The 22,821-nt window shown below is 43.8% G+C and overlaps 1 protein-coding gene across 4 annotated transcripts in view; it reads left to right on the top strand.

Moving 5' to 3' along the window:
- The first annotated feature begins 8,531 nt into the window (after positions 1–8,531).
- Positions 8,532–22,821, top strand: part of KIF16B (kinesin family member 16B) — a 252,717-nt gene continuing 238,427 nt past the window's right edge. The window contains exon 1 of one of the 4 annotated variants that reach the window (XM_084887626.1): positions 8,532–8,755. In XM_084887626.1, the coding sequence (XP_084743752.1) occupies positions 8,709–8,755 (47 nt within the window). In that variant the 5' untranslated portion in view covers positions 8,532–8,708. The remainder of the gene's footprint in view (positions 8,756–22,821) is intronic. The other 3 variants (XM_084887625.1, XM_084887623.1, XM_084887624.1) reach the window with 3 other exon arrangements.

Consider the following 22,821-nt stretch of genomic DNA (forward strand, 5'->3'; position numbering starts at 1 on the left):
TTGTTAGGGAGGAACAAAAAACTAAGTTTACTATTTGGGGCATGAATATTGTTGTTGTTTTTTTTAATATATTTTTTTATTGATTTTTTACAGAGAGGAAAGGAGAGGGATAGAGAGTTAGAAACATCGATGAGAGAGAAACACCGACCAGCTGCCTCCTGCACAGTCCCCACCAGGGATGTGCCCACAACCAAGGTACATGCCCTTGACTGGAATCGAACCTGGTACCTTCCAGTCTGTGGGCCGATGCTCTATCCACTGAGCCAAACCGGTTCCAGCATGGGGCATGAACATTAAACTGACAAAAGAAATATTAACTGAAGGAAAGGTTTATTTTATATGCACATAAAGGGCATCACAGAAAGGAAATGAAAACCTCAAAAGTAATTAGGCTTTGGAGTTTATGTACCACTTTAACAAATTGCAACAAATTATGGAGAAATGACTAGACAAAGGAAAGAGGGTTTGGGTTTCTAGGAGCAAGGGGCAGTATACCGTGGCAATATATATGGGGTGGGGAGGGGAACTAATGGAAGATAAGGGCTATTTTAGTAAGCTTTGACTTTCTGTTTCTAGTAGTAGGAGTTGTTCTTCTCTTGGTCTGGGGGTGGTAGGAGGGACACTTTCACAGAGGGATATTTATGTCCTGCTCTTAGGAAGATGAGGGAGGGCAGAGAGCACTTGTGTTTTTGCTTCTTCTTCATGGCCTTCAGTTTAAAGTAATTTCTCTGCCGAAGGGGCATACTTTGAGGTGACACATTCAGCCTACAAGTCAGCTTGGTGGTCTGGATGGGCTCTGTCATTCTGGGCTCTCTCACTCATATATCTGTGATCAGCTAATGAGTTGCCTGGGGCTGGCTGGTGCACTGTCACCCCCCTCTCACATCTGGTGCTTGACTGGCTATTGGCTTTGGCACTAGGTTTGGCTGGGTCATAATGAAACAGGATAACCAATGTGTCCTGGCTGCCTGTCACTACTTGAACCAATTAAGCAGAGACTGGGTTGAATCCTGTATGACTGTTTATTCCAATAATACAGACATTATGGGAGAGCAGCAGGTCATCCTTGAAAATTTGCTCTGCACCTCCCCTGTAAGCCAATAAGCCAGCTGCTTCTATGAGATGCAGTGACAAAGATTACATGGGGAAGTGGGCAAAAAGGAATAAAAATAGGTATAATGGTTACAGATGACAGACAATGCCGGCTGGGAATTTGCAAAGGGCTAGTGCCTCTAGTTTCTGCAACAAGGTTGTTAATCTTTCCATGATAATAGACAGCTCTGGGATAAGGAAGATGGGCTGCATTTCCAGGTTAGCTCCCAGGTCCCCCGCATACAATTCCAAGCCAGGTTAGAATGTGCTTTCTTTTTTTAATTTATTTTAAATATATTTTTATTGATTTTTTACAGAGAGGAAGAGAGAGGGATAGAAGAGTGAGAAACATAGATGAGAGAGAAACATTGATAAGCTACCTCCTGTACACCCCAATGTGTCCACAACCAATGTACATGCCCTTGACCGGAATCAAACCTAGGACCTTTCAGTCTGGATGCTGACGCTCTATCCACTGAGCCAAACCAGTTTCTGCCAAATGTGCTTTCTTTATCAGAACAAAAACAATTATAGTTAACAAAGCAAGATTAATATTTCTTTTTTTTACATGCAATAAACATTAATATTTTAAAAAATATTTTAAATATAATAATATTACATGCAATAAACATTAATATTTCAAGAAAAAAGATTTTAAGTATAATAATGTTACATGCAGCAAACATTAATAATTCAAGAAAGACAATTTTAAATATAATATTACATGCAATAAACATTAATATTTCAAGAAAAATATTTTAAATATAATAATATTACCAAAACTGTACTAACATAGTATAATATCACAAAAGTTGTAGGAAATATAAAAAAACTGCATATAACAGGATTACTTCTATTATATTTTAAAATAGTTTTTTTTCTCTATTTTTGTTCACCAGTTTATGTTGTTCATTATATTCCACAAATGAATGAGATCCTATTATATTTATCTTTCTCTGACTGGTTTATTTCAATTAGCGTAATGCTCTCCACATCCACCCAGGCTGTTGCAAGTGGTAAGAGTTCCTTCTTTTTTACAGCAGCGTAGTATTCAGCTGTACAGATGTACCGCAGTTTTCTAATCCACTCATCTGCTGATGGGCACTTAGTCTGTTCCCAAATCTTAGCTATTGTAAATTGTGCTTCTATGAACTTAGAGGTGCATATATCCTTTCTGATTGGTGTTTCTGATTACTTGGGATATATTCCTAGAAGTGGGATTACTGAGTTAAAAGGGAGTTCCATTTTTAACTTTTTGAGGAAACTCCATACTATTTTCCTCAGTGGTTGCACCAGTTTGCATTCCCACCAGCAGTGCAGGAGGGTTCCTTTTCCTCCACATCCTCGCCAGGATGCCAGGACTTGTCATTTGTTGATTTGTTGATAGCCATTCTGACAGGTGTGAGTTGGTACCTCATTGTAATTTTGATTTGCATCTCTCAGATGATTAGTGACTTTGAGCATGTTTTCATATGTCTGTTAGCCTTCTGTATGTTCTCTTTTAAAAAGTGTCTATTTAAATCCTTTGCCCATTTTTTGATTGTATTGTTTATCTTCATTTTGTTCAGTTATATGAGTTTCCTGTAAATTTTGCAGATTAGACCCTTATCTCAAAAACTAGTAGACTTAATAAAATGAATTTGTAGCAGGGTACAAAACTAACACCCAGAAATTTATGGCTTTTTTATACACCAATAATGAACTCACAGAAAGAGAAATTAAAAAATAATCCTATTTACCCCATCAAAAAATTAAGATACTTAGGAATAAACTTAACTACGGAGGTAAAAGACCTGTACTTGGAAAACTACAGGACGTTGAAAAAAGAAATAGAGGAAGACATAAACAAATGGAAGAATATACTGTGTTCATGGATTGATAGAATCAATATCATTAAAATGTCCATACTACCCAAAGCAATCTTTAGATTCAAACTGGCTAGGGCTATTTTACTTTTTCTTCAATCCCAGAGATTTTCCTGCTTTGCTTTCTCCTGCCCCCTTAATTTACCACCAATGAATTTCATGTATCCCTCTTTAAGTCTCCTCCTTGAGCCTGATGCATAAAATAAGCTGCAAAATTGTCATCCTCTGAAACATTTTCTCAATTCCTTGAGATTTTGCTTCTCGGCCATTGTTCTCAGTTTGGCTCAAATATGTAAATTCATAAAAATTCTCTACAGGTTTGGACATTTCTTAGGTCAACAATTACTATCTTTAAACTGCTTACATTTTGCTTTAGGTAAAGAGGTTTTCTCACTATTCCCAGAGCAGAACTCTTGCTTTCCCAACATTTGTTTAAGGTATTTTCTCTTCTCAGAAAATCTGCCCCTTACCCATATTGGGGTTTGATTTCCATCCCTTCTGCAAGGCCCATCTTCAAAACTAATTCATCCATGACTTTTTTCCACATCACTTCAACTAACTGCGGTTTCTGACTCTGAAGAAGTTGAAATGCTGCCATAGACTCTACAAAGTTCATCAATTTTGAACTATTTGTGACCATACATATAGTTATATGCAATTGAAAGCAATATTTTTTCATCTTAGTTTATAAATGACTATTATATAGGGTGATAGTTCCTATTAAATTGAACCTGGTGTCATTTCTTTATTCACTTTTGCTGTAAAAGAAAGCCTGCCTTCATAGCTGCCTGCCTCTGGTTTTGCAGCAAAATTACTGTGTGACTTTGTGATTATCTTTACTTTGGAGTTCAGGTTTCACTCTCAGGTCCCAAAGAACACTTTTTTTTTTTTCTTTTCCAAATTATCTTTATTTTTCATGTTTAGTATTTTAGAAGATCCTAAATTTACCTTTACATGTTTTGACTTAGAAAACATAAATGGTTTTGGGTTTAATATCTATGATTTCTGTCTTTGATACTATTATGCATTTGCTTGAAAGCAAGGAGAACACTTTTGTTTATTGGCTCACTTCATAGCTCCTAAATTCAACTTGAGTCCCATGGTATAAAGTACCCCAACAAGAAGATATTAAGTGCACTGTGTGATATAAAGCTTGAGGTCAGTGCTTCCAGCACACAGGAAAACAGATGAGCTTCTGAGATGTCAGTTGTATCATTTATTCCAATTTAAGTGTGCCAGGTTGCTGTTTATCAAGGTTTTTTAAAAGTCATGCTTGTGAGAAAGTAATCAATTTTATTCCTTGGAGGCTAGAGGGAAAATACATAGCTGTATATATAGCTGATAGGGATATAGTCTTTTTTTCTCCTGATAATGGTATTTCAAGATGACTCAAGTATTTCGTAGAGGTGGAGTGAACATTCTATTCTGGTGCTATCTCACTTTGAAATGAGGAAGCTAAGACTCAGGGAGTTTAAATCACAACTATTTGGCAGTAGTAAGATTGCTGAACATTAGAGAGAAAAAAGAATTCAATAATAAATGGAGACCCAAATAAACTACATCAAAACAAGCAAACAAAATAAACACACACACACACACACACACACACACACACACACCTTATTGGTGACTGGGTTAATACTTCAATCTCATTTAGCACCATTTGGGTTTTTAACCCAGGCTTGGGATCTTTTCTTTCCCTTTCCATCACCATTCAATTTTTTTATTCTTTTTTTGGGGGGGAGTGGGGCGGGGTGGGAGAGTGTAATATCAAATTGAGAAACAGCAATTGTCAGCAATTGTCAGCCTCCCACACTCATCCTTTTTGTGTATGGGACAATACTCCAACCAACCAAACCACACTGGCCAGGAAACCATTCAACCTTTTTAGGAAAATAGAAATGCCCTTTACTCATCCAAATAACTTTCTAAATTATGTGTCCTTAAACATTTTTGTGCCATGGATGGTTTTGGCTGCCTGCTGGAAACATTTTCAGAAAAACATTTTTAAATGCATAAAATGAAATACATAAGATTAAAAAGAAAATTATAATGAAATACAACTATCAAGATATAAGAAAAATAATTTGTGATTGAGAACATATAGTTAAATTAAAATATAACACAAATAACATTTAGTGTCAGTCTAATGACTAGCATAATTTCAAAGTTATAATGATTTTAACAACTTGAGAAAGATGCAGCAATTCTAATTTGACACGAAAATATTTGTGATGCTGAAACCGGTTTGGCTCAGAGTGGATAGAGCGTTGGTGTGCCGACTGAAAGGTCCCAGGTTCGATTTCAGTCAAGGGCATGTACCTTGGTTTCAGGCACATCCCCAGTAGGCAGCTGATCGATGTTTCTCTCTCTATCCTTCTCCCTTCCTCTGTAAAAAATCAATAAAATATATTTAAAAAAAAGAAAAAAGAAAATATTTGTGATATTTAGAGGTGTCAAAATCTCTGGTATTACTATCATTACCTCATTTTACTTAGAGGCTATTACAGAAATATATATATTTTTCTCACCAAAGTTTATGGACCTTCTGACAAATTTGTAACTTTAGTGGCTCCCATGAGCACCCCCTCCCAGTAGGAGACATCTCTCACTGATGTTAGATTTGCTGCCTTTGGTCAATGGGACAGCAGTCACTGGGCATACCTTGCAAGAAGTCTGCCTTTCCAAACAAAGAAACTTCATATACTGTTGCTCTGTAGTTGAGCATCAACCTATGAACCAGAAGGCAGCCAATCATGATTCTCTCTCATTGTTGATGTTTCTATCTCTACCTCTCCCTTTCTCTCTAAAATAAATTAAAATATATTAAAAAATAGAAACCTGGTCTAAGCTTTTTTTAGGATGAAAAAGAGGAAGAGGCAAAAGGCTTGCCAGTCATCCCAACTGAACCCACCTCCAGCCATTTGCCCCATAGATAAGTTAAGAAGGTGAGATCAGCAACCCAATCACAGTGAGAGATAATATATGGTTCTCGTTTTAAGCTGCTAAATTTTGGACTTTTAGGTCAGGATACATGACTGATATGAACTCCTGAATTCTATTCACTGACCCTTTGGACTCTGCATTGAGACCCATGAATGTTTTTCACTGTATGTCAAAGCTCCTCTTAAGTGTGGGTGGGGGACTATAAGCATTCACAATCCCAGGAACCTGTTGAAAATGCAGCAGCTCACTCCAGATTTGCCGAATCAGAATCTGCAGTTTTACCAGATCCGCAGATGATTCCTATGGGTTAAAGTTTGCACTCAAAAGTATGCACTTTAAAGTTTGAGCCAACCCCTTATCTTATAATTAATCTTCCCTTTCAAAAGCGTCTTTTTACTCTCCATTCGAAATATTCTCTGGCTTAGTGTCTGTTCCTCCCCAACCGGGGTGAGCTGAAGCCCTACTGCCACGTCCCCATTCCTAAGCTCCAGGCGCGCTGTTGCAGGGTCTGTGGGTCTGCGATGGTCTCTGTGTCCAATGGCAACCTCACCGATGGATGGGGGTTTACAGGCACATGCAGGCTATTGGAAACACACTAACAAGTGAGGAGTGAAATCTCCCAAGCAACCAACCAAAACCTAGGCACAGAGAATCGCTTGAATGAGCAAACTAGAACCACGAAGTTTGACTCGTGGTCTTTCAGAATGAAGCTAGTTCTGCAGAGTGTGGAGCCCTCTGGTGTTGCGTGCGCTGAGGGCCCGACCCACGCAGGTGGCACCCTGGGGTGCCGGATCACACCCTGCTGGGAGCGAGGCCCAGGCAGTTTGTCCCCACGCGGCTCCCATATAAGGCGGACTCCGCCCCTGCCTGGGGCTGCAGAAGCTCCGCGCCCGCCCCTTCCCGGCTTCCAACCAGCCGGCTGGTCTGCGCATGCTCCGCTCGCTCCCAGGGCCTGCAAATCCGCGCCGGGAGGTCAAATCCGCGGCGCCAGGGAAGAATAATCCGGGCTTTCAGAGCTCTAGGAACCCAAGGGACGTGATGCTACGATAACCGCGGGGCTCTAGGGAAACTGATGATATAGTGATTTATTTTTATTTTTATTTTTAGTCTGAGTCACATGTTGGTAGGCAACATCTCAATGCATTAACCAGCTCCTTGGAGGTGCTGCTGATATGCAGTAAGGAAAAGCCTCGGAGGCACCCAGTGTTTCAGACTTCAGGACTCCCAAAGCCAGTGTGGGAGCTCAAATCCTGGAGCCCCACCTGCACTCCTTTCGGCGCCTCCACTATAGCGTGGCTTCTTGAAGGAGCAGCCCCTCATTACCTGGTCCTCTTCCCTTCATTGGAACTGGGGTCATAGCCAGCCAGCTAGCCAGCTCAGGACATCCCTGGATGTGAAATACTGGCGGGGAGCGGGAAGGAGAAGGGCAGATTATCCCTCTGTGGCCTCCTTAGGGGCCAAAGTGGATCTTGAGAGCCGAGCACTGTATTCAGTGGGCCTGCCAGTCCCCATCTGACAGCCACGGGGCCTGAAAGGTGGGATCTTCGGGCGGGGGTGGGTGGGCTGTGGTGCTGAGCCTCCCAAGCAGGGCAGCAGGAGGAAGGCAGAGCTGATGCCTTGGTTAAATATGAGCTGCACGTGATCCTGTAGCTTCTGGCTGGACTCTGGGTGTGTGAGTGAATGCACTGCACACATACATGCAGGACTGCACCAATGAAATTTACATCCAAGTGATGGTTGGGCGCAGGGGATGGGGGTGAGGTTTGGAGGGTGGGGTTGGGGAGGGGAGAAGGGGTAACTCACTAAAAAAAAGCCTGGGTAGGACCTCACTTCTACGAGAGGCCCTAACACTTAAAGAGTGGGTCACCCACACTCCTAAACCCCTTAGGGTTAAAACTAAACTACTAAATTGTAAATAAGTGTAAGAAAGTATACTTAAGATCTGGTTTCAGCCAAAATAGCAATGTTCGCCCGCATTAAAAACATCTAGTGCCTTTTTCATTTTTTAAAAAATTTCTTTATTAAGGTATCACATATTTGTCCTCATTCTCCTCCCCCCCCCCCCCCCTTCCCATCCCAATCCCCTCCCCAATCCCCCTGTTGTCCTTGACCCCTGGTTGGGCTCATATGCATGCACACAAGTCCTCTGGTTGATCTCCTAGTGCCTTTTTAACTTTCAGTTTCTCTGTATCCCTGAATGGCGGCGTCAGAAGCACACAGAGCAGCAGAGAAGGGCCCGGAGGAGCTCCCCTCTGCGCCTTAGTTTCTCGCTCTCTGAACCGGAGGAGCCGCCTCCTGCCCGCGGGGCCGGCCGGGTCCCGGCGTCGGGCTGAAACCCTGTTCCCGGTCCTCTGTCCTCCGGGACTGTGGTCCTCGCTCCGGCCCTCCGTGACCGCGAACACCTCCTTCTCCCCAGTTTCCCACGGGGAGGAGGTTGGGGGTCCCAAGTTTTCCTGAAACCACCCTTCCCTGGCCGCCCTCGGGGGCTCCAGGCCGCTGCCCTAGGCCGGAGCTTCCCGGTTCCGCGGTCCCAGGCGGCGGCGCCGGACCGCGCGGGCCCGCCCTCCGCGCCCGGGGCGCCGCCGAGCCCGGCGGATCACGCGGGGCGGAGCGGCGCCGGGCATGCTCAGTGGCCCGGCAGGTGGGGCCGCCGCGGGACGCCAGGTCCGGCCGGAGCCGAGGGGCGGGGGCCGCGGGGGAAGTGGGCGGGGGCGGCGGCCGGAGTCCCGGGCGAGCGTCGCGGGCGCCCGCGGGGAGCTGAGCCAAGTGGGACCCCGCGCGGGCCGGGCCGGGCCGGGATGAGCCATGGCATCGGTCAAGGTGGCCGTGAGGGTCCGGCCCCTGAATCGCAGGTGAGTGGGGGCGGTGCAGGCGGCTCCTCTCCGTCAGCTCACCCCGAGGAAGTGGGTCTCCCACCCCCCGGGGTCCCAGGCCAGCCTGGGGGACTGGGTGTCAGGGGCTGCTCCCTGGCCGCCTGGCCCTGCTGGTGGCCTCGGGGGCCTGGAGCACTTTATGGCTTTGCTGTCTCTCTCACGCTGCCCTGGAGGAGACCCTGGGGGTAAAGAGTTCACGTGGTCACGGAAAGAAAAGATGAACTTGAGGTTTGCTTGTTCCCCCTTCAAGAAAAAATGAAGTGATCGCTTTCATGAAGGTGTAAAAGCCTTCAGGGGGCGTGCTAGTGGCCACGGGGCGCCAGGAGCTGTCAGGCGAACTCTCCTCCAGTTGTGCCAACTCAGAAGTTCTTTAAGTTGCTAACAATGATAACCTTTTTTTTTTTTTAAATCCCTTAAGAAATTATTTTGATTCCCTAAACAAGAGCCCTGACTTCTTATCAGTGATTTGCAGTTTACTTCAGATTAACGAGTGCATGAGGAAACTTGAACACGGTTTTGACTCCTGTAGGAGAAAAAAAACACACACACAAAAGGACATTTAAGTACACGTGTTTGAAATATGCTGACATTAACAGAGGGGCAGAGTTACAAGCACAATTGATCTTCTATATGTCTACAAAGTAATGCTTTTCAGAACGACTTGACTCTTAATTGATGGAAAAGTAATCTGGATTTGCTTCTCAATGAACTCTTTATAAAATCAGTTTAGAAAGATGCATGAGAAGAGTAACTTTTTAAAATGGAAAGAATGAAGTAGGCCTAAATGGTGTTTCCTCCGAGTTGATTGGCACAGTTGACCAAGACCATATGTTTTTAATTGGCTCTCAGCCAAGTTGTTGGACATTTGGCTTTCCATAAGGTCTTCCCCTTTCATCGTATTGATTTGTGGAGGTCATTGTTTGGTGGTTCTGACGGGTGATTGGGGCACTAGGAGATCATAAAATCAGAACCTTCTTTGACTCACCTGAATCTCTGTTTCTGCTGGCAAATAGGGACTTTTATTATGGTTTCTAACTATTGGGAACTTTTGTGACTTTCAAGTTATTTGTAAGTTTTTTTAGGGAAGGAATTTGGCCTTTCTGCAATTATATAAGACAAACAGACCCTAAAGGCATTTAGATGATTTAAATTTTTTATTTGTTCTGGATTCACATGTACTATATAGTCCCTTTCCTTCTTTGGAATGATATGAGCACCTGCTGGAAGATTGATTGAGTAATTTTAGCATTTATTAAGCACCCACCAAATGCACAGCATTGTGCTGGGTGCTGTCTGGGGGCCAAGATGTTGAGGTCTGACCAATGGCTTCTAGGAGTACTGTCTGGTAAGGGCTACTTGGGGTGGGGGACTGCAAGTGCAGTGCCTTGAGGTTGTAGGCCTGGAGCCCCGGCACATGGAGGGATGGCAGGAAACATGTCCAAAAATCATGTATGTGCTTGAAGGACGTAAGTTGAAGTGTTGATATTTGTCCTGTCAGCAGAGAACTCTGGTGGTGACATCAAGATTGGGGTAAAAGGTTAGGAAGCAGGGGTTCGGGCCAGAGGTGGATATCGGAAGGCTGGATAGATACAGCAAGACATTTAGTGTTCACCCTGGCTGGTGTGCTCAATGGTTAGAGTGCCAGCCTGTTCACCAAAGGATTTCGGGTTGGATTCCTGGTCAAGAGCACATACCTGGGTTGCAGGTTCCATCCCTGGCCCTGGTTGGGAAGAGTGCAGGAGGCAACCAATTTAAGTCTCTTACTCACATTGATGTTTCTCTACTCTCTTTCCCCTTCCTCCTTTTCTCTTCCCCCCACCCCTCCCCTCCACCCTCTCTAAAAATCAGTGGAAAAAATATACATGTCCTGGGGTGAGGGTGAGGATTAACAACACAAAAAGACATTTACTGGTAGAATTGACAGGATTTGGCAGCTTCTTGGGTGGGAAGGAGGGGAAAAAGGAGGAACATAGCCATTAACTGAGGTTTGATGATCAAGGAAGCAGAAAAGGTTTGGGAAGGTGGGCAGCGAGGTTGGCATGTTCTCTCTTGGATATGTAAAGTTACATGAGATTCAGTAAGTATCAAGTACAAGCACAGTGTCCAGCACAGAGTGCTGCCTACGTGTTGACCCTGATTGTTATCTTAAATATGGTAAATACATCCTTCTCTCTACTGGTCTTTAGCAGAGAGACTCATGGGTTTAGGTCTCAGATGATCTGAGGATTGACATTTGGAAGTCTTGCACATAGATGACATTTTTTTTTTTTTTTGTCAGATTAATCTAATTGTCAGATTAGAATTTAATAAACCCTTTGATCAGGCATTTTTATTTCTAAGAATTTATTTTTGTTGTTGTTGGTTAATCCTCCCCGGAGGATATGTTTCCATTGATTTTTTAAAGGGAGGAAGGGAGGGAGTGAGAGAGAGAGAGAGAGATCAATCTATTAGTTGCCTCCCACAGGATGGAACCTGCAACCCATGTTTGTGCCCTTGACCAGGAATCCAACCCACAGACCTTTGGTGCATGGGCCAATGCTCTAACCACTGAACACACCATCCAGGGATTAGATGACATTTTAAGAGTGCTATCGTGAGAAGAAAAGGGAACCAGAATTGGACACTGGAATTTGCTCCTTTTTAGGATTCCAGAGGGAGATAGGCTCACCCCTCTGGAGGACCAGCACAGCCAATTGTCATAGCTGGGAAAGAAGTGTCTCCTGGGGGAGGTGGTTATTGATGTCAGATGTCACCAGGATGGTGCTCTGATGATTGGAGGAAGATAACATCCTTGGTCTTGAGGAGAAGGGCATTGATTATCTTTCAAAGAGCTTTATCAAGGAGAGATAGTGATCCAGAAGTTGTTGATGAAATGGAGAGATGTATGCAAGTGGCCAACCAAAAGTACTAGACCTAACTCCTCAGGAAAGACATACAAATTATAATAGCAATAAGAAACCATCTTTTATCAGTGAGGTTGATGACTGTAAACAGAACATCTAGTACTGGTGAAGGAGTGGTGATAGAAGCATAAAGGTTAAAACCTTGAAAACTTGCATATTGGAAAATTTGCTAGTAATTGTCAGATTAGAATTTAATAAACCCTTTGATTAGGCATTTTTATTTTTAATAATTTATTTTTTGTATGTGTAAGGATGTTTGTAACAGAAAACCATTAGTGACCTAAATGTACAAAGATGGGGGATTTAAGTTATGTCTATGCCTTTGATAGAATGATATAGTTCTTATAAAAAAATCTGTTCATCTTAAATGAATTCCAGGGTCGGGATTAAGTGAGAAAAGCAAGAGAGTCACATATACTACAGTAGAGTTTTATGAATGTGTGTTAAAAAAATATATATATATACATATATGCACACACATGCTATATCTATGTGGGATATATATATATATATATATATCCCTGATATGCAAATAGACCCACCAGAGGAACAACTGAACAAATGAACAACTGGTCGCTATGATGTGCGCTGACCACCAGGGTGTGTGTGTGTGATCACCAGTGTGTGTGTGTGTGTGTGTTGGGCGTCAGTGGTGGGATGGTGGAGCAGGTGAGCGGGGGTGCCAGACCAACGCACTGGTTGCTGTCGTCAGGGCAAGCCTCTGGTGGTTACTGAAAATTCTTTGTTCCCGTGTGTTGAGGTCCCACTTGGCACTCACACCCACTGCTGGTGCTGGAGCTGCTGCTCACACCAACTGCCAGCACCAGCCTGATTGATCAGTGGGTATGAGCTGTGGCTGCCAGCCCCGGTCACCCCTCAGGGCTCCTCCACCCCCCCGTGTTCCTGAGGGGCGATCGGATTAGTAGCCGCTACCTACACCCACTGACGGTTCTGGCTTTGCTTGCACCTGCTGCTGGTGCCAGCTCCAATTGCTCCATGCCATCACTGGGTGCAAGCAGGGCCGGCACCATCAGCGTATGGGAGCAGTGGAGGCAGGAGTGGGACTGTCGGTAGACAGGGGACCAGGGGCTGTGGCAGAAAAGTACGGGTGGGTGTGTGGAGGATGGGCTGAGACCTGCCCCCTTGCCCACTGCAGTCTTGTGACACACATTCAAGGTGCACAAATTCGTGCACTGGGCCCCTAGTCATTTCATAAGAAGCCTAACAGTGGTAACTCTCCAGAGGAGGATTGATGAATAATTTGTTAGGTGAAGATAGAAAGCTTTTCTTTTTCTCTTTTTACTGTTGAAATTTTTACTTTTCTCATTTTACAATTAATAATAAATTGTTTATGTAACTTTTAAGTTACCTGAAAAGTCATTGGCACTGGAGAAAAAATTTTTAGCTGGTTGTTTGAGAGGAAAGTTGTTTGAAGAAAGTTGATAAATGTTTTTTTCCTCCCCATTTTATTGAGATATAATTGACATATAGCATTGTGTAAGTTTAAAGTGTGCAGCATAATGATTTGACTTACATATATTGTGAAATGATTGCTACTATAAGTTTAGTTACCATTCATCATCTATGTATATAAAACACTACTATGCAAATTGACAAACTGGCAGAAAGATCGGTTGCTATGATACACACTGACCACCAGGGGACAGATGCTCAATGCAGGAGCTGCCCCCAGCCCGCAAGCCCCAGGACTCCCCACCCCACCATCACCCTGCTGGTCACCCCACAGAGGGAGGCGGTGGCAGTGGCAGGGGGCAGGGCCAGCAAATGGATGGTGCCAGGCCAGCCAAGGCAGGTGTGAGTGGAGCGTGCCTCCCCCCTCCCCGATTGCCTTGCTGGTCACCCCACAGATTGGCCCTTATTGTGCCCAGGCCTAGGGACTCTACTGTGCATGGATTTTGTGCACCGGAAGGAGGAGAGGAACTCTAATCTCATAGAAAAAAAAAAAGTTGGTTTTTTTTTTTGTTTTGTTTTGTTTTTTTGTTTTTTGGTCTGGTGAGAACTCTTAAGGTTTACTCTTTTAACAACTTCAGATATACCATAAGACAGTGTTATCTATGATCATGTTGAACATTGACATCCTCGATATTTAATTATTTTATAACTGGAAGTTTGTACCTTTTGACCACCTTCATCCAATTTTTCCACCCTCTGGACTTTCTTTTTATACTTGAATAATATTCCAGTGTGTATGTGTATGTGTGTTTCGATTTCGGTTTCTTTAGCCATTCATCTGTTGATGGACACATATATTGTTTTCCCCGTCTTATAAATACTGCTGCTAAGACTATACTTTCAGGGATCATTTCTATAGTTTGTTACTAAATACTGCTGCTGTGAACATAGAGGTGCATATATAAATTTTTTAATGTTAAATTTAGAGGAGAGAAGCTTCGGGCAAAGAGGAAGCAACCAACAGAAAGGAAAGGCCTGGAGTGGTTGGAGAGTGAGGGCAGCTAGTACAGCCAGGTTCTTAATTAAACTACTGGCTCGAGGTGGGTAGATACTGAGTTTCTGAGCTAGGAGCCTTGGCAGTAACCAGTCCTCCTGGAAAGGGACACCTGATGCTTACTAAGAAGTGATGAATTTGCTTTTGTTATTTTGTGGCTTTTGGTTATGTGGCAGAGTATTAGTTTCACATTCCAAAGAGCCATTGTGTTGCATCACATAATAGCAGCTACCTTTATTGAGAATTTGCTCTGTGCCAGAGGTACAAAATTTAATAATTGCAAGAGGCTTGCAGGGAGATGCTATTATTGTCCTACCATTTTACAGATTGGGAAACATAGTTAATTGTTCAAAGTCAGTTTCTTAGTCTAGTCATAGATCTGCTTTTTAAAACGAGTAAAACATTAGCAGAAATGTGATCATAACTTTTATGGACAAAAGTTTAATATTTATGTATTATCTGTATACCTTTTTCTTTGTGATTTCTCCCATTGTTTTTTTTTTTTTAATATATATTTTATTGATTTTTTACAGAGAGGAAGGGAGAGGGATAGAGAGTTAGAAACATCGATGAGAGAGAATCATCTATCAGCTGCTTCTTGCACACTCCCTACTGGGGATGTGCCCACAACCAAGGTACATGCCCTTGACTAGAATCGAACCTGGGACCTTTCAGTCCATAGGCTGAAGCTCTATCCACTGAGCCAAACTGGTTTTGGCCTCCCATTGTTTTTATGACTAGTCTTTTTATTGGTAATTTTCTATAATTTTATAAGATATAGAGGCCTGGTGCATGAAATTCATGCCCAGCCTGTACCCTCTTCAATTTGGGATCCCTCTCACAATCCGGGACTGCTGGCTCCTAACTGCTCACCTGCCTGTCTGCCTGCCTGATAGCCCCCAGCTGCCCCTTCCCCCACTGCCAGCCTGGTTGCCCCTAACTCACCCCCCCCCCCCACACGCTGGTCTGGTTGCCCCCAACTTCCCCCCTCTGTTGGCCTGATCACCCCCAACTGCCCCCATCCTGTGGTCTGGTCACTCCCAAATGCCCTACCTCCCCCTCCTCCTGCCAGTCTAGTCTCCACCAACTGCTCCCCAGCCAGCCTGGTCGCCCCACGCAGCCTGCTGTTCAGTCATTTGGTCGTTCCTCACTAACCTCCCTGCTGGCCTGGTAGTCCCCACTTGCCCCCCCCCACCAGCCTGGTTGCCCCCATTTCCTCCTCCCCCACCCTCCCACCAGCCTGGTCGTCCAACACAGCCTGCTGTTCAGTTGTTTGGTCGTCCCTCACCAACCGCCCTGCCTGCCTTGTCACCCCACGCAGCCTGCTATTTGGTTGTCCGTCAGGTTTTGGTGGTGACTGCCCTGGCTTTTTATATATTATGGTAATTTGTTTCTCTCTGACGAGACAACAAAATAATAATTTGGTAACTAATTTCCCAAATTAGTTACCAAATTATTTTCTGTTGGTTTCACTTGCCCCGCCCCCCCCCCCCCCCAATGGAAACGCTAATTGATCTGCAGGGCCCTGTCCCAATGATCTGCCAGTGTTCACAGGGTCAGGATCTGAGGCCAGCCTGCCTGGGTTCCAGTTGTGACTGTCATTTAAGAGCTGGGTAAATCTGAGCAAGTAACTTAATTGTTGTAAGCCCCAGTTTTTGCATCTGTAAAATGCTGATAATAACTGTATATACCTCATAAGTTTTGAGAAGAGATCTTTTTTTTCAAATAGTTTTTACTGTAACTCACAATAACAAATATTTTAAATTGAAACTATAGATAATGTAAAAGATTCATGCATTCTTTCACACAACTTACTCTTAGATTTTCTATTCTATTCTATTCTGTCTCCTTTAAAAAAAAAAAATGCTATTTCTAGATCTACTAAGTTGACTTCATGATCCATTAAGGGGCTGCAGCTGGCAGTGTGAAAAACACTGTCGTGAGGTTCATATGAGGTAATACATGCAGCTAAAGCTCTCCACACGCCGACGTCTGGCAAGGGCTCACTATTGACTGGTTATTTTACTACTGTTGTTTTACAATTTAATTTCTGTAACTTTATTTAATAACAAGTATTTAAAAATGGTTTACCAAAAAATATATTTACTGACTACTGGCAAGTGGCCATGTGGTAGTTTTGTAATGTGCTTTCTTATCTGATCAGGCATGTCCTCCCCATTCCTTCCATTTTCTGACTGTTCTCGCCTCTCCTCCTGATGAGTCTCTCGGGTGGAATTTAGTGTCACGTCTACCAAGTTAAAAAGAGAAGGAAAACCTCAGTAGTATTTTGACTGGGAGTGATATGCTTAGGATGTACTGAAGCCTTCCCATTTTAAGAGCAGCTAGTATTAGCAAAAATAGTTCATATTTGTCTCTTAGGTCTGTGATGGTGATAATGTCACTTATACTAAGCATGGGAGACCTCTGTTGAGGAACTGCCCACACCTGGCTTCAAACTCATTTCTTTTTATTTTTAAAAAAATATATTTTATTGATTTTTACAGAGAGGAAGGGTAAGGGATAAAGAGTTAGAAACATCGATGAGAGAGAAACATCAATCAGCCGCCTCCTGCACACCCCCCACTGGGGATATGCCCACAACCAAGGTACATGCCCTTGACCAGAATCAAACCTGGGACCCTTCAGTCCACAGGCCAACTCTCTATCCATTGAGCCAAACTGGTTTTGGCTCATTTCTTTTTTAAAAATATATATTTTTATTGATCTCAGAGAGGAAGAGAGAGGGAGAGATAGAAACTTCAGTGATGAGAGAGAATCATCGATTTGCTGCCTCCTGCATGCCCCCCACTGGGGTGGACCTGTGCCCTGACCAGGCCTGATTCATAGGTTGATGCTTACCTACTGAGCCAAGCCAGCAGGGCTACTATGCTTATCTCTTTATGTTGGCAACTTCATTTCCTCCTCCCACTAACTGACTGACTGAATGAGGGCTTTTTATTCCTGTTTTACCGAGCGAATCACGGACCCCTCAGTAAGTAATACTGGCTGAGCTGGCTCCAGTTCCCTCTAGAGGCCCTTGTATGGGGACTTGTTGCTGGGAAGCTCACTGATGACAAACCCTTGGCCTCAAGGGATTGCTGTCTAGTGGCACGGAAGGCACAGACACCAGCACACAACTGTAGAATCTGTGTATTTGAAGTGGAGCCTGGGAGTGAGGGAGGAGGAACCCCCCAGGCTTCCATTGGCCTCTTAGAGGAGAGGTGGAGTTTGAATTGAGCCCTGAAGGTATATTACTAGCAAACATTTAGACGGTAGATGTGTCAGGCCAGATGCTCTTTAAAAGGTGGCACTGTCACCCCATTCTACAGATGAGGTTCAAGGGCTCACCGGCTAAAACAACCTGCTCCATGTTCCACAGCCAGGTGTCTGTGGAGCCAGGGTTCGAACCCAAGTCTCTCTCACTCCAACTTCTAAAGCCCCTCCATAGCCAGAGGATTGGTTGAGAGGAGGGCAGGGATGGCTGGTGTTAGGATTGAGTGCAGTCATCAGGGCTTTTAGACTTACTGCAGCTTTTTGTAAGAATTGGTCGAGAGGAAAGTAGGAGGGTGTTTGTAAGATCTTTTATTTGCCAAGCTTGGGAGTTTGTGCTTTTATATTCCAGTCTGTGCTGGCCAGTGTGGTAGCCATTGGCTGCTTGCACCCATTTAAATTAACATGAAATAAAGGGAAACTTTAATCACCCAGTTGCACTGGTCACATTTTTAATGCTCAGTAGCCACATACTGAATTATGCAGATATAGAAAATGATCATCATTGTGGAAAGCTCTGTTGGACGGTAAGAGTGAATTGGCTTTGACTCTCAGCTCTATCACATCCTAGCTTTGTTCTCTTTGCTTCATTCTCTTCACCGGTAAAATGAAGTTTTCACAGAACACACACACACACACACACACACACACACACACACACCCCGCTCATGGGGCTGAGATGGTGATTGAATGAGTTCATGCTTGCTAGTAGTGCTGAGCCCCAAAGTAAGAGCTTTGTAGATATTGGCTGTTATTATTAGGCACTGGGAACTCCTGATGGTTTTAAAACAGGGTTGTCATTGTTCAGTTAGTGTTTTCAGAAGTTTCGTCTAATAGCAGTCTAACTGCAATAATGGACACTTATTTACTATTTGCCAAGCACTGTACTAAGTGTCTAGTATCCCATTGACTTTCCTCTTATATTTTGTGATGCAAGACCCCGAGGCCTCAGAGGCCAGTGCAGGAAGACCATAAGGAGAACTGAAATGTGACCCAGGAGAGTGTGATTCTGGACGAGGTCAGAATTGTAATAGGAAAGGGCATGGTCAAGGGATGAAACTTACAAATCAAACAGAGAGGAAGCTTTCATTGAACAGTATTTTCTGATTGCGAAAATAATGTATGCTTATAAAAAATGTGTGTTATGCCAAAAAGTGTATTGAAGAAATCAGGTCTCACTCACTCATACTTTCATGATCTAGAGGTAACTCCTTGTAAAGTCTTGGTGCATTTGAATCCAGTATCTCCTCCTAGCCAGTTTGTGTAGGGACATAATGTGTATACTTTTTTATATCCTTTTTTTTTTTTTTTTTGCATTTGCAAAAGACATTCTGAAGACCAATTAGCAAGACATAGCGAGATGAAGAGTCAAAGCTGACTGAATGGTTTGGGGCCACATTAAGTGGAAGAATGACTTTCTCAAAAAATCAGGATGCGGGATGAGCTGGCAGGAGTGGAGGGCTGTGGTAGTCCATTGAGTTGGCTCAGGTGCTGGCGGGGCATCCAGGTGGTAAGAGCACAGGCTAGTTATTGGCACTGCGGATGCACATTTGGAGGTGGGTCACTTGAAGGTGATAGTGGATGTGGAGGGAGTGATCACTGTTTCCGAGGAAGACTAGAGCAAAGAAAGGGAAGAGTGAAGGGGAGCAAAGGGGCCAGAGGGGACAGCCGAATTGCATAACTTGGGTGATGAGGCTGTTTTTACTCTTTAAGGCTGTTCCTTTTCTAGTAGAACAGTGATTCTTGGGTGTGGTCCAGAGATGCTTGGGCATCACTGATGCTCTTTTAGGGGGGTTGCAGTCAACTGTTTGCAGAGCAATGCCCCTGGGATGTTTTGCATTTTTACCCTCATCTCTCATCAGGGTGGAGTGGAGTCTTTAGAAGCTGTATGCTGTGCGGTGATGATATGGCTCTGAGTGCTGTGCATTGTGCTTAAACTATATTTCAGTTTTAATTTCTAATATGGTAACTATAAATAGGTTTGCCTGCATTGGTAAAAGCTCTTTGGGCTCCTTAGATGCTACAGCATTTGAAGATACTGCTGTGAAATAATACTGCATGAGGTGTGGAGGGGATTAGAAGAAGATTAGAGTGTCCAGCACACCTCCAGGCACATCCTAACCTTTCATTAAATAATGGCTACAATTAATTTTTTATAATTGCCTTTGTTACTGCCAGCCTACACTTAAGGAGGCAGGTGTGGAGGCCCAAACAGAGAGAGAAGGAGGGAGAGAAGCAGGAGAGTGGAAAGTCATGGTCAGCAAGGGCGAAAGGGAGGAGTGCACCAGCCTCAGGGGGCTGCACAGGTGAAGGCCCTTTGGCTCCTGTCTCTGGAGGAAGCTGTTTTAGTTGGGGGACAAGGCAGTGGGTGCAGGAGGCTGGGGGCATGTTGGTGGCACTTGTTGACTGCCCTTATGGTAATGGAGGGATTAAAGGAAGAAGAGAGCTGATCCCTGTTCGCCTTAAAGTTTGACTCCCATGTAAAATCTTCCCAGGCTTTATTACTGCTCTTGTGAGAGCCTTTCTTAAACTTCGGCCCTCACTGGGCATCACAGGTCCAGGCTTGGCAGAGGAGGGGTGTATGTGTGGGATGTGTGTGTGTCTCTGTGTGTGTGCCTGTGTGTGTGTGTGTGCACATGTGTGCTGTGTGCATATAAATACATTTTTGTTTGTTCTCTTGTTTATTGTCTCTCTCCCTCTTGAATGTAAACTTCATGAGAGCCAGTAACCATGTTGGTCTTGTTCCTGCCTATTTCCCCAAAGCCTAGAACCATGTCTGGCGAGATGGGTACTTAGAAAAATATCTGTTGTATTAATAACTGCCACCCTACCCCCATTCTTTCCTTTTGTGAGTGCTTGTAAGGAATTAGAAATCTGTAGGCCAGCATCTGTAGGATGTCTCACATTGTTCCCTCTGAGGAGGAAAAGGGAATCTTAGTAGTAATCTTCCTTTTGGGTATTAGGAGGGTGGGAGAAAGCTGAGGAAGTGCTGGTTAAAGAGTGAAGCTTCATTGCTCTCCCTGTGTATTAAGTTAATTATATGCAAACTAGAGGCTGGGTGCACGAATTCATGCACAGGTGGAGACCCTTGGCCTGGCAAGTGATCAGGGCCGATAGGGGCCATCTTGCCTAGTCCCCATGAGGGCCAATGGGGGCCAGCTCGCAGGGGGATGAGGGGGAGGAGAGACTGCAGGAGGTTGGCCAGACATGGCAGGTTGGCTGTGGGAGTGCACTGACCACTGGGGGCAGCTCCAGCATTAAGCGTCTTCCCCTTGGTGGTCAGTGCGCATCATAGCAACTGGTCAACCAGCTGTTAGGTCATCCGGTCGCTTAGATTTTTTACATATATAAATTACACATCTTGTGGTCATTATGTTTAGGGTTAGAGAACTGAGGTACACCACTCTTACTGTGTTTAAATGATACATAGCTTATGGGACAGAACACTCTTGGTCCTTTCTTCAGAAAAACGTTTTTTAAATAGCTTTTATATTGAAATAATTTTATACTTCTAGTAAAGTTTCCATATGTATGCTTCACCCATCTTCCCCTGATATTAACATAGTATGATTATCACAATCAATAAATCAACATTGTTACCTCACTAAAAACTGAACTATAGTTTTTCCTCTAACATCTTTTTTCTGTTCCAGGATACAGTCCAGAATCTTTAATCTCTTCTGCTCTGGGACACTTTCTCAATCTCAGAGGAATGCCAGTCAATTTAAAGTAAATTGAGAAATTTAGTTTTTAATTTATTTTATATTTTATTGATTTTTCACAGAGAGGAAGAGAGAGGGATAGAGAGTTAGATACATCGATTAGCTGCCTCCTGTACCCCCCCCCAGGGATGTGTCCGCAACCAAGGTACATGCCCTTGACCGAAATCTAACCTGGGACCTTTCAGTCTGCAGGCCCGACGCTCTATCCACTGAGCCAAACCGGTTCCGGCTGCAGGAAGTTTTTGACTTTAGTTTGTAAGAGAATTTTCTCCCATGGAGATTAATTTAAAACATCTGACTTTTATTGAGAAAGGATTTTCATTTTATTTAAAATGAAGGCCATCTGTGTTTTGGAGTGCTGATGATGACTATACAGGACTGTTTACTTCAAACATGACCCAAAATAAGAGGGTTCTCAGTCAAGGCATGCTGATATTTTCTACTCTCTACTATCCTATATAATAAAACCCTAATAATTGACTGAACAGCGGAACGACCGGTTGCTGTGACATGCACTGACCACCAATGGGCAGACGCTCAACACAGGAGCTGCCCCCTGGTGGTCAGTGTGCTCCCAGAAGCTGGTCTCATGGCTGGCGAGCACAGTGGTGGTGACGGGAGCCTCTTCCGCCTCCATGCAGTGCTAAGGACCCCTCAGGGGTGTGGGCCTAAGCTGGAAGGAGGACATTCTGGACTGCGAGAGGGTGCAGGCTGTGCTGCTGGACCGCCCCTCTTCCCCCGCAGTGCACCGGTCCTCTAGTTTTATTAAAAAATAATAGATGATTGTTACCCACTAAATTGATTTTATGAACTTTAGTTTGAAAAACCCTAGTGTAGTGAAATTATTATCCAGAGCAGAAGTTGGTAAAATCTGATTTTGTTACATGAAAGAAGGCTGAAATTAGGTTGCCTTTAGAGTGAGTCCCAAGCCTCTTGGGAGCTTGTGGGTAGGGAGTGGGAGTTTTAACCTTTAAGAATCTAGGATTCTGAACCCACCATGGGATGTTCACTCTCATGAGCTTTCATTCTTGGGCACTTTGGCCTCATGGTTTATCAGCTGGTTGCACCTGCTGGTTCTTATTTTCAGGCTTCTATTAACAAGAATCTAAGCCATCACAGTGGTTCTGCTTGGAGATTCTGCTTGGGGCACAGGTAAATCACTCTGAGGTCTAAGTAGGACTTAAAAGTTCCCCAGGGAGTTTTCAAGATAAAATGATTCAAGGTGATAGAGATCTCTCAAAAGCGAAAAAAGTTGCATGATCCCTATTCTCTAGTAGCTCATGATCTAGTGTGAGCGACAGGAACAAAGAGACCGTCGCAGGTTCTCAAAGTAATAATGGTGTACTCCAGGCATGGCAGGTGAAGGTGGGGAGGTGCTGATAGGAACTCCTACTGAGGACTTCTGAGGATATCACAGCTGAGGGCAGACTCTGCAGAATGAGTCAGCCAAGCAGACAAGTTGAGCAGTAGCATTTGATGCAGAAAGGGTATAAAGGCCCCAAACTGTAGAGTATGATTAGGGAACTGCAAAGAACAGTATTATGACATGGCTGAACTTCAGATGACTGGTGAGAGTGGAGACAGGAGAAGTGCGAGGTTCAGATTATGGTGTTGTCAGGTGTGACCAGTTGTGAAGTTTCAACTTGATTTTTTTTTTTTCTCTCCATTTTTCTAAAAATGATT

Source organism: Pipistrellus hanaki (assembly GCF_964339955.1).
Source record: "Pipistrellus hanaki genome assembly, chromosome: 6".
Classification (NCBI taxonomy): domain Eukaryota; kingdom Metazoa; phylum Chordata; class Mammalia; order Chiroptera; family Vespertilionidae; genus Pipistrellus; species Pipistrellus hanaki.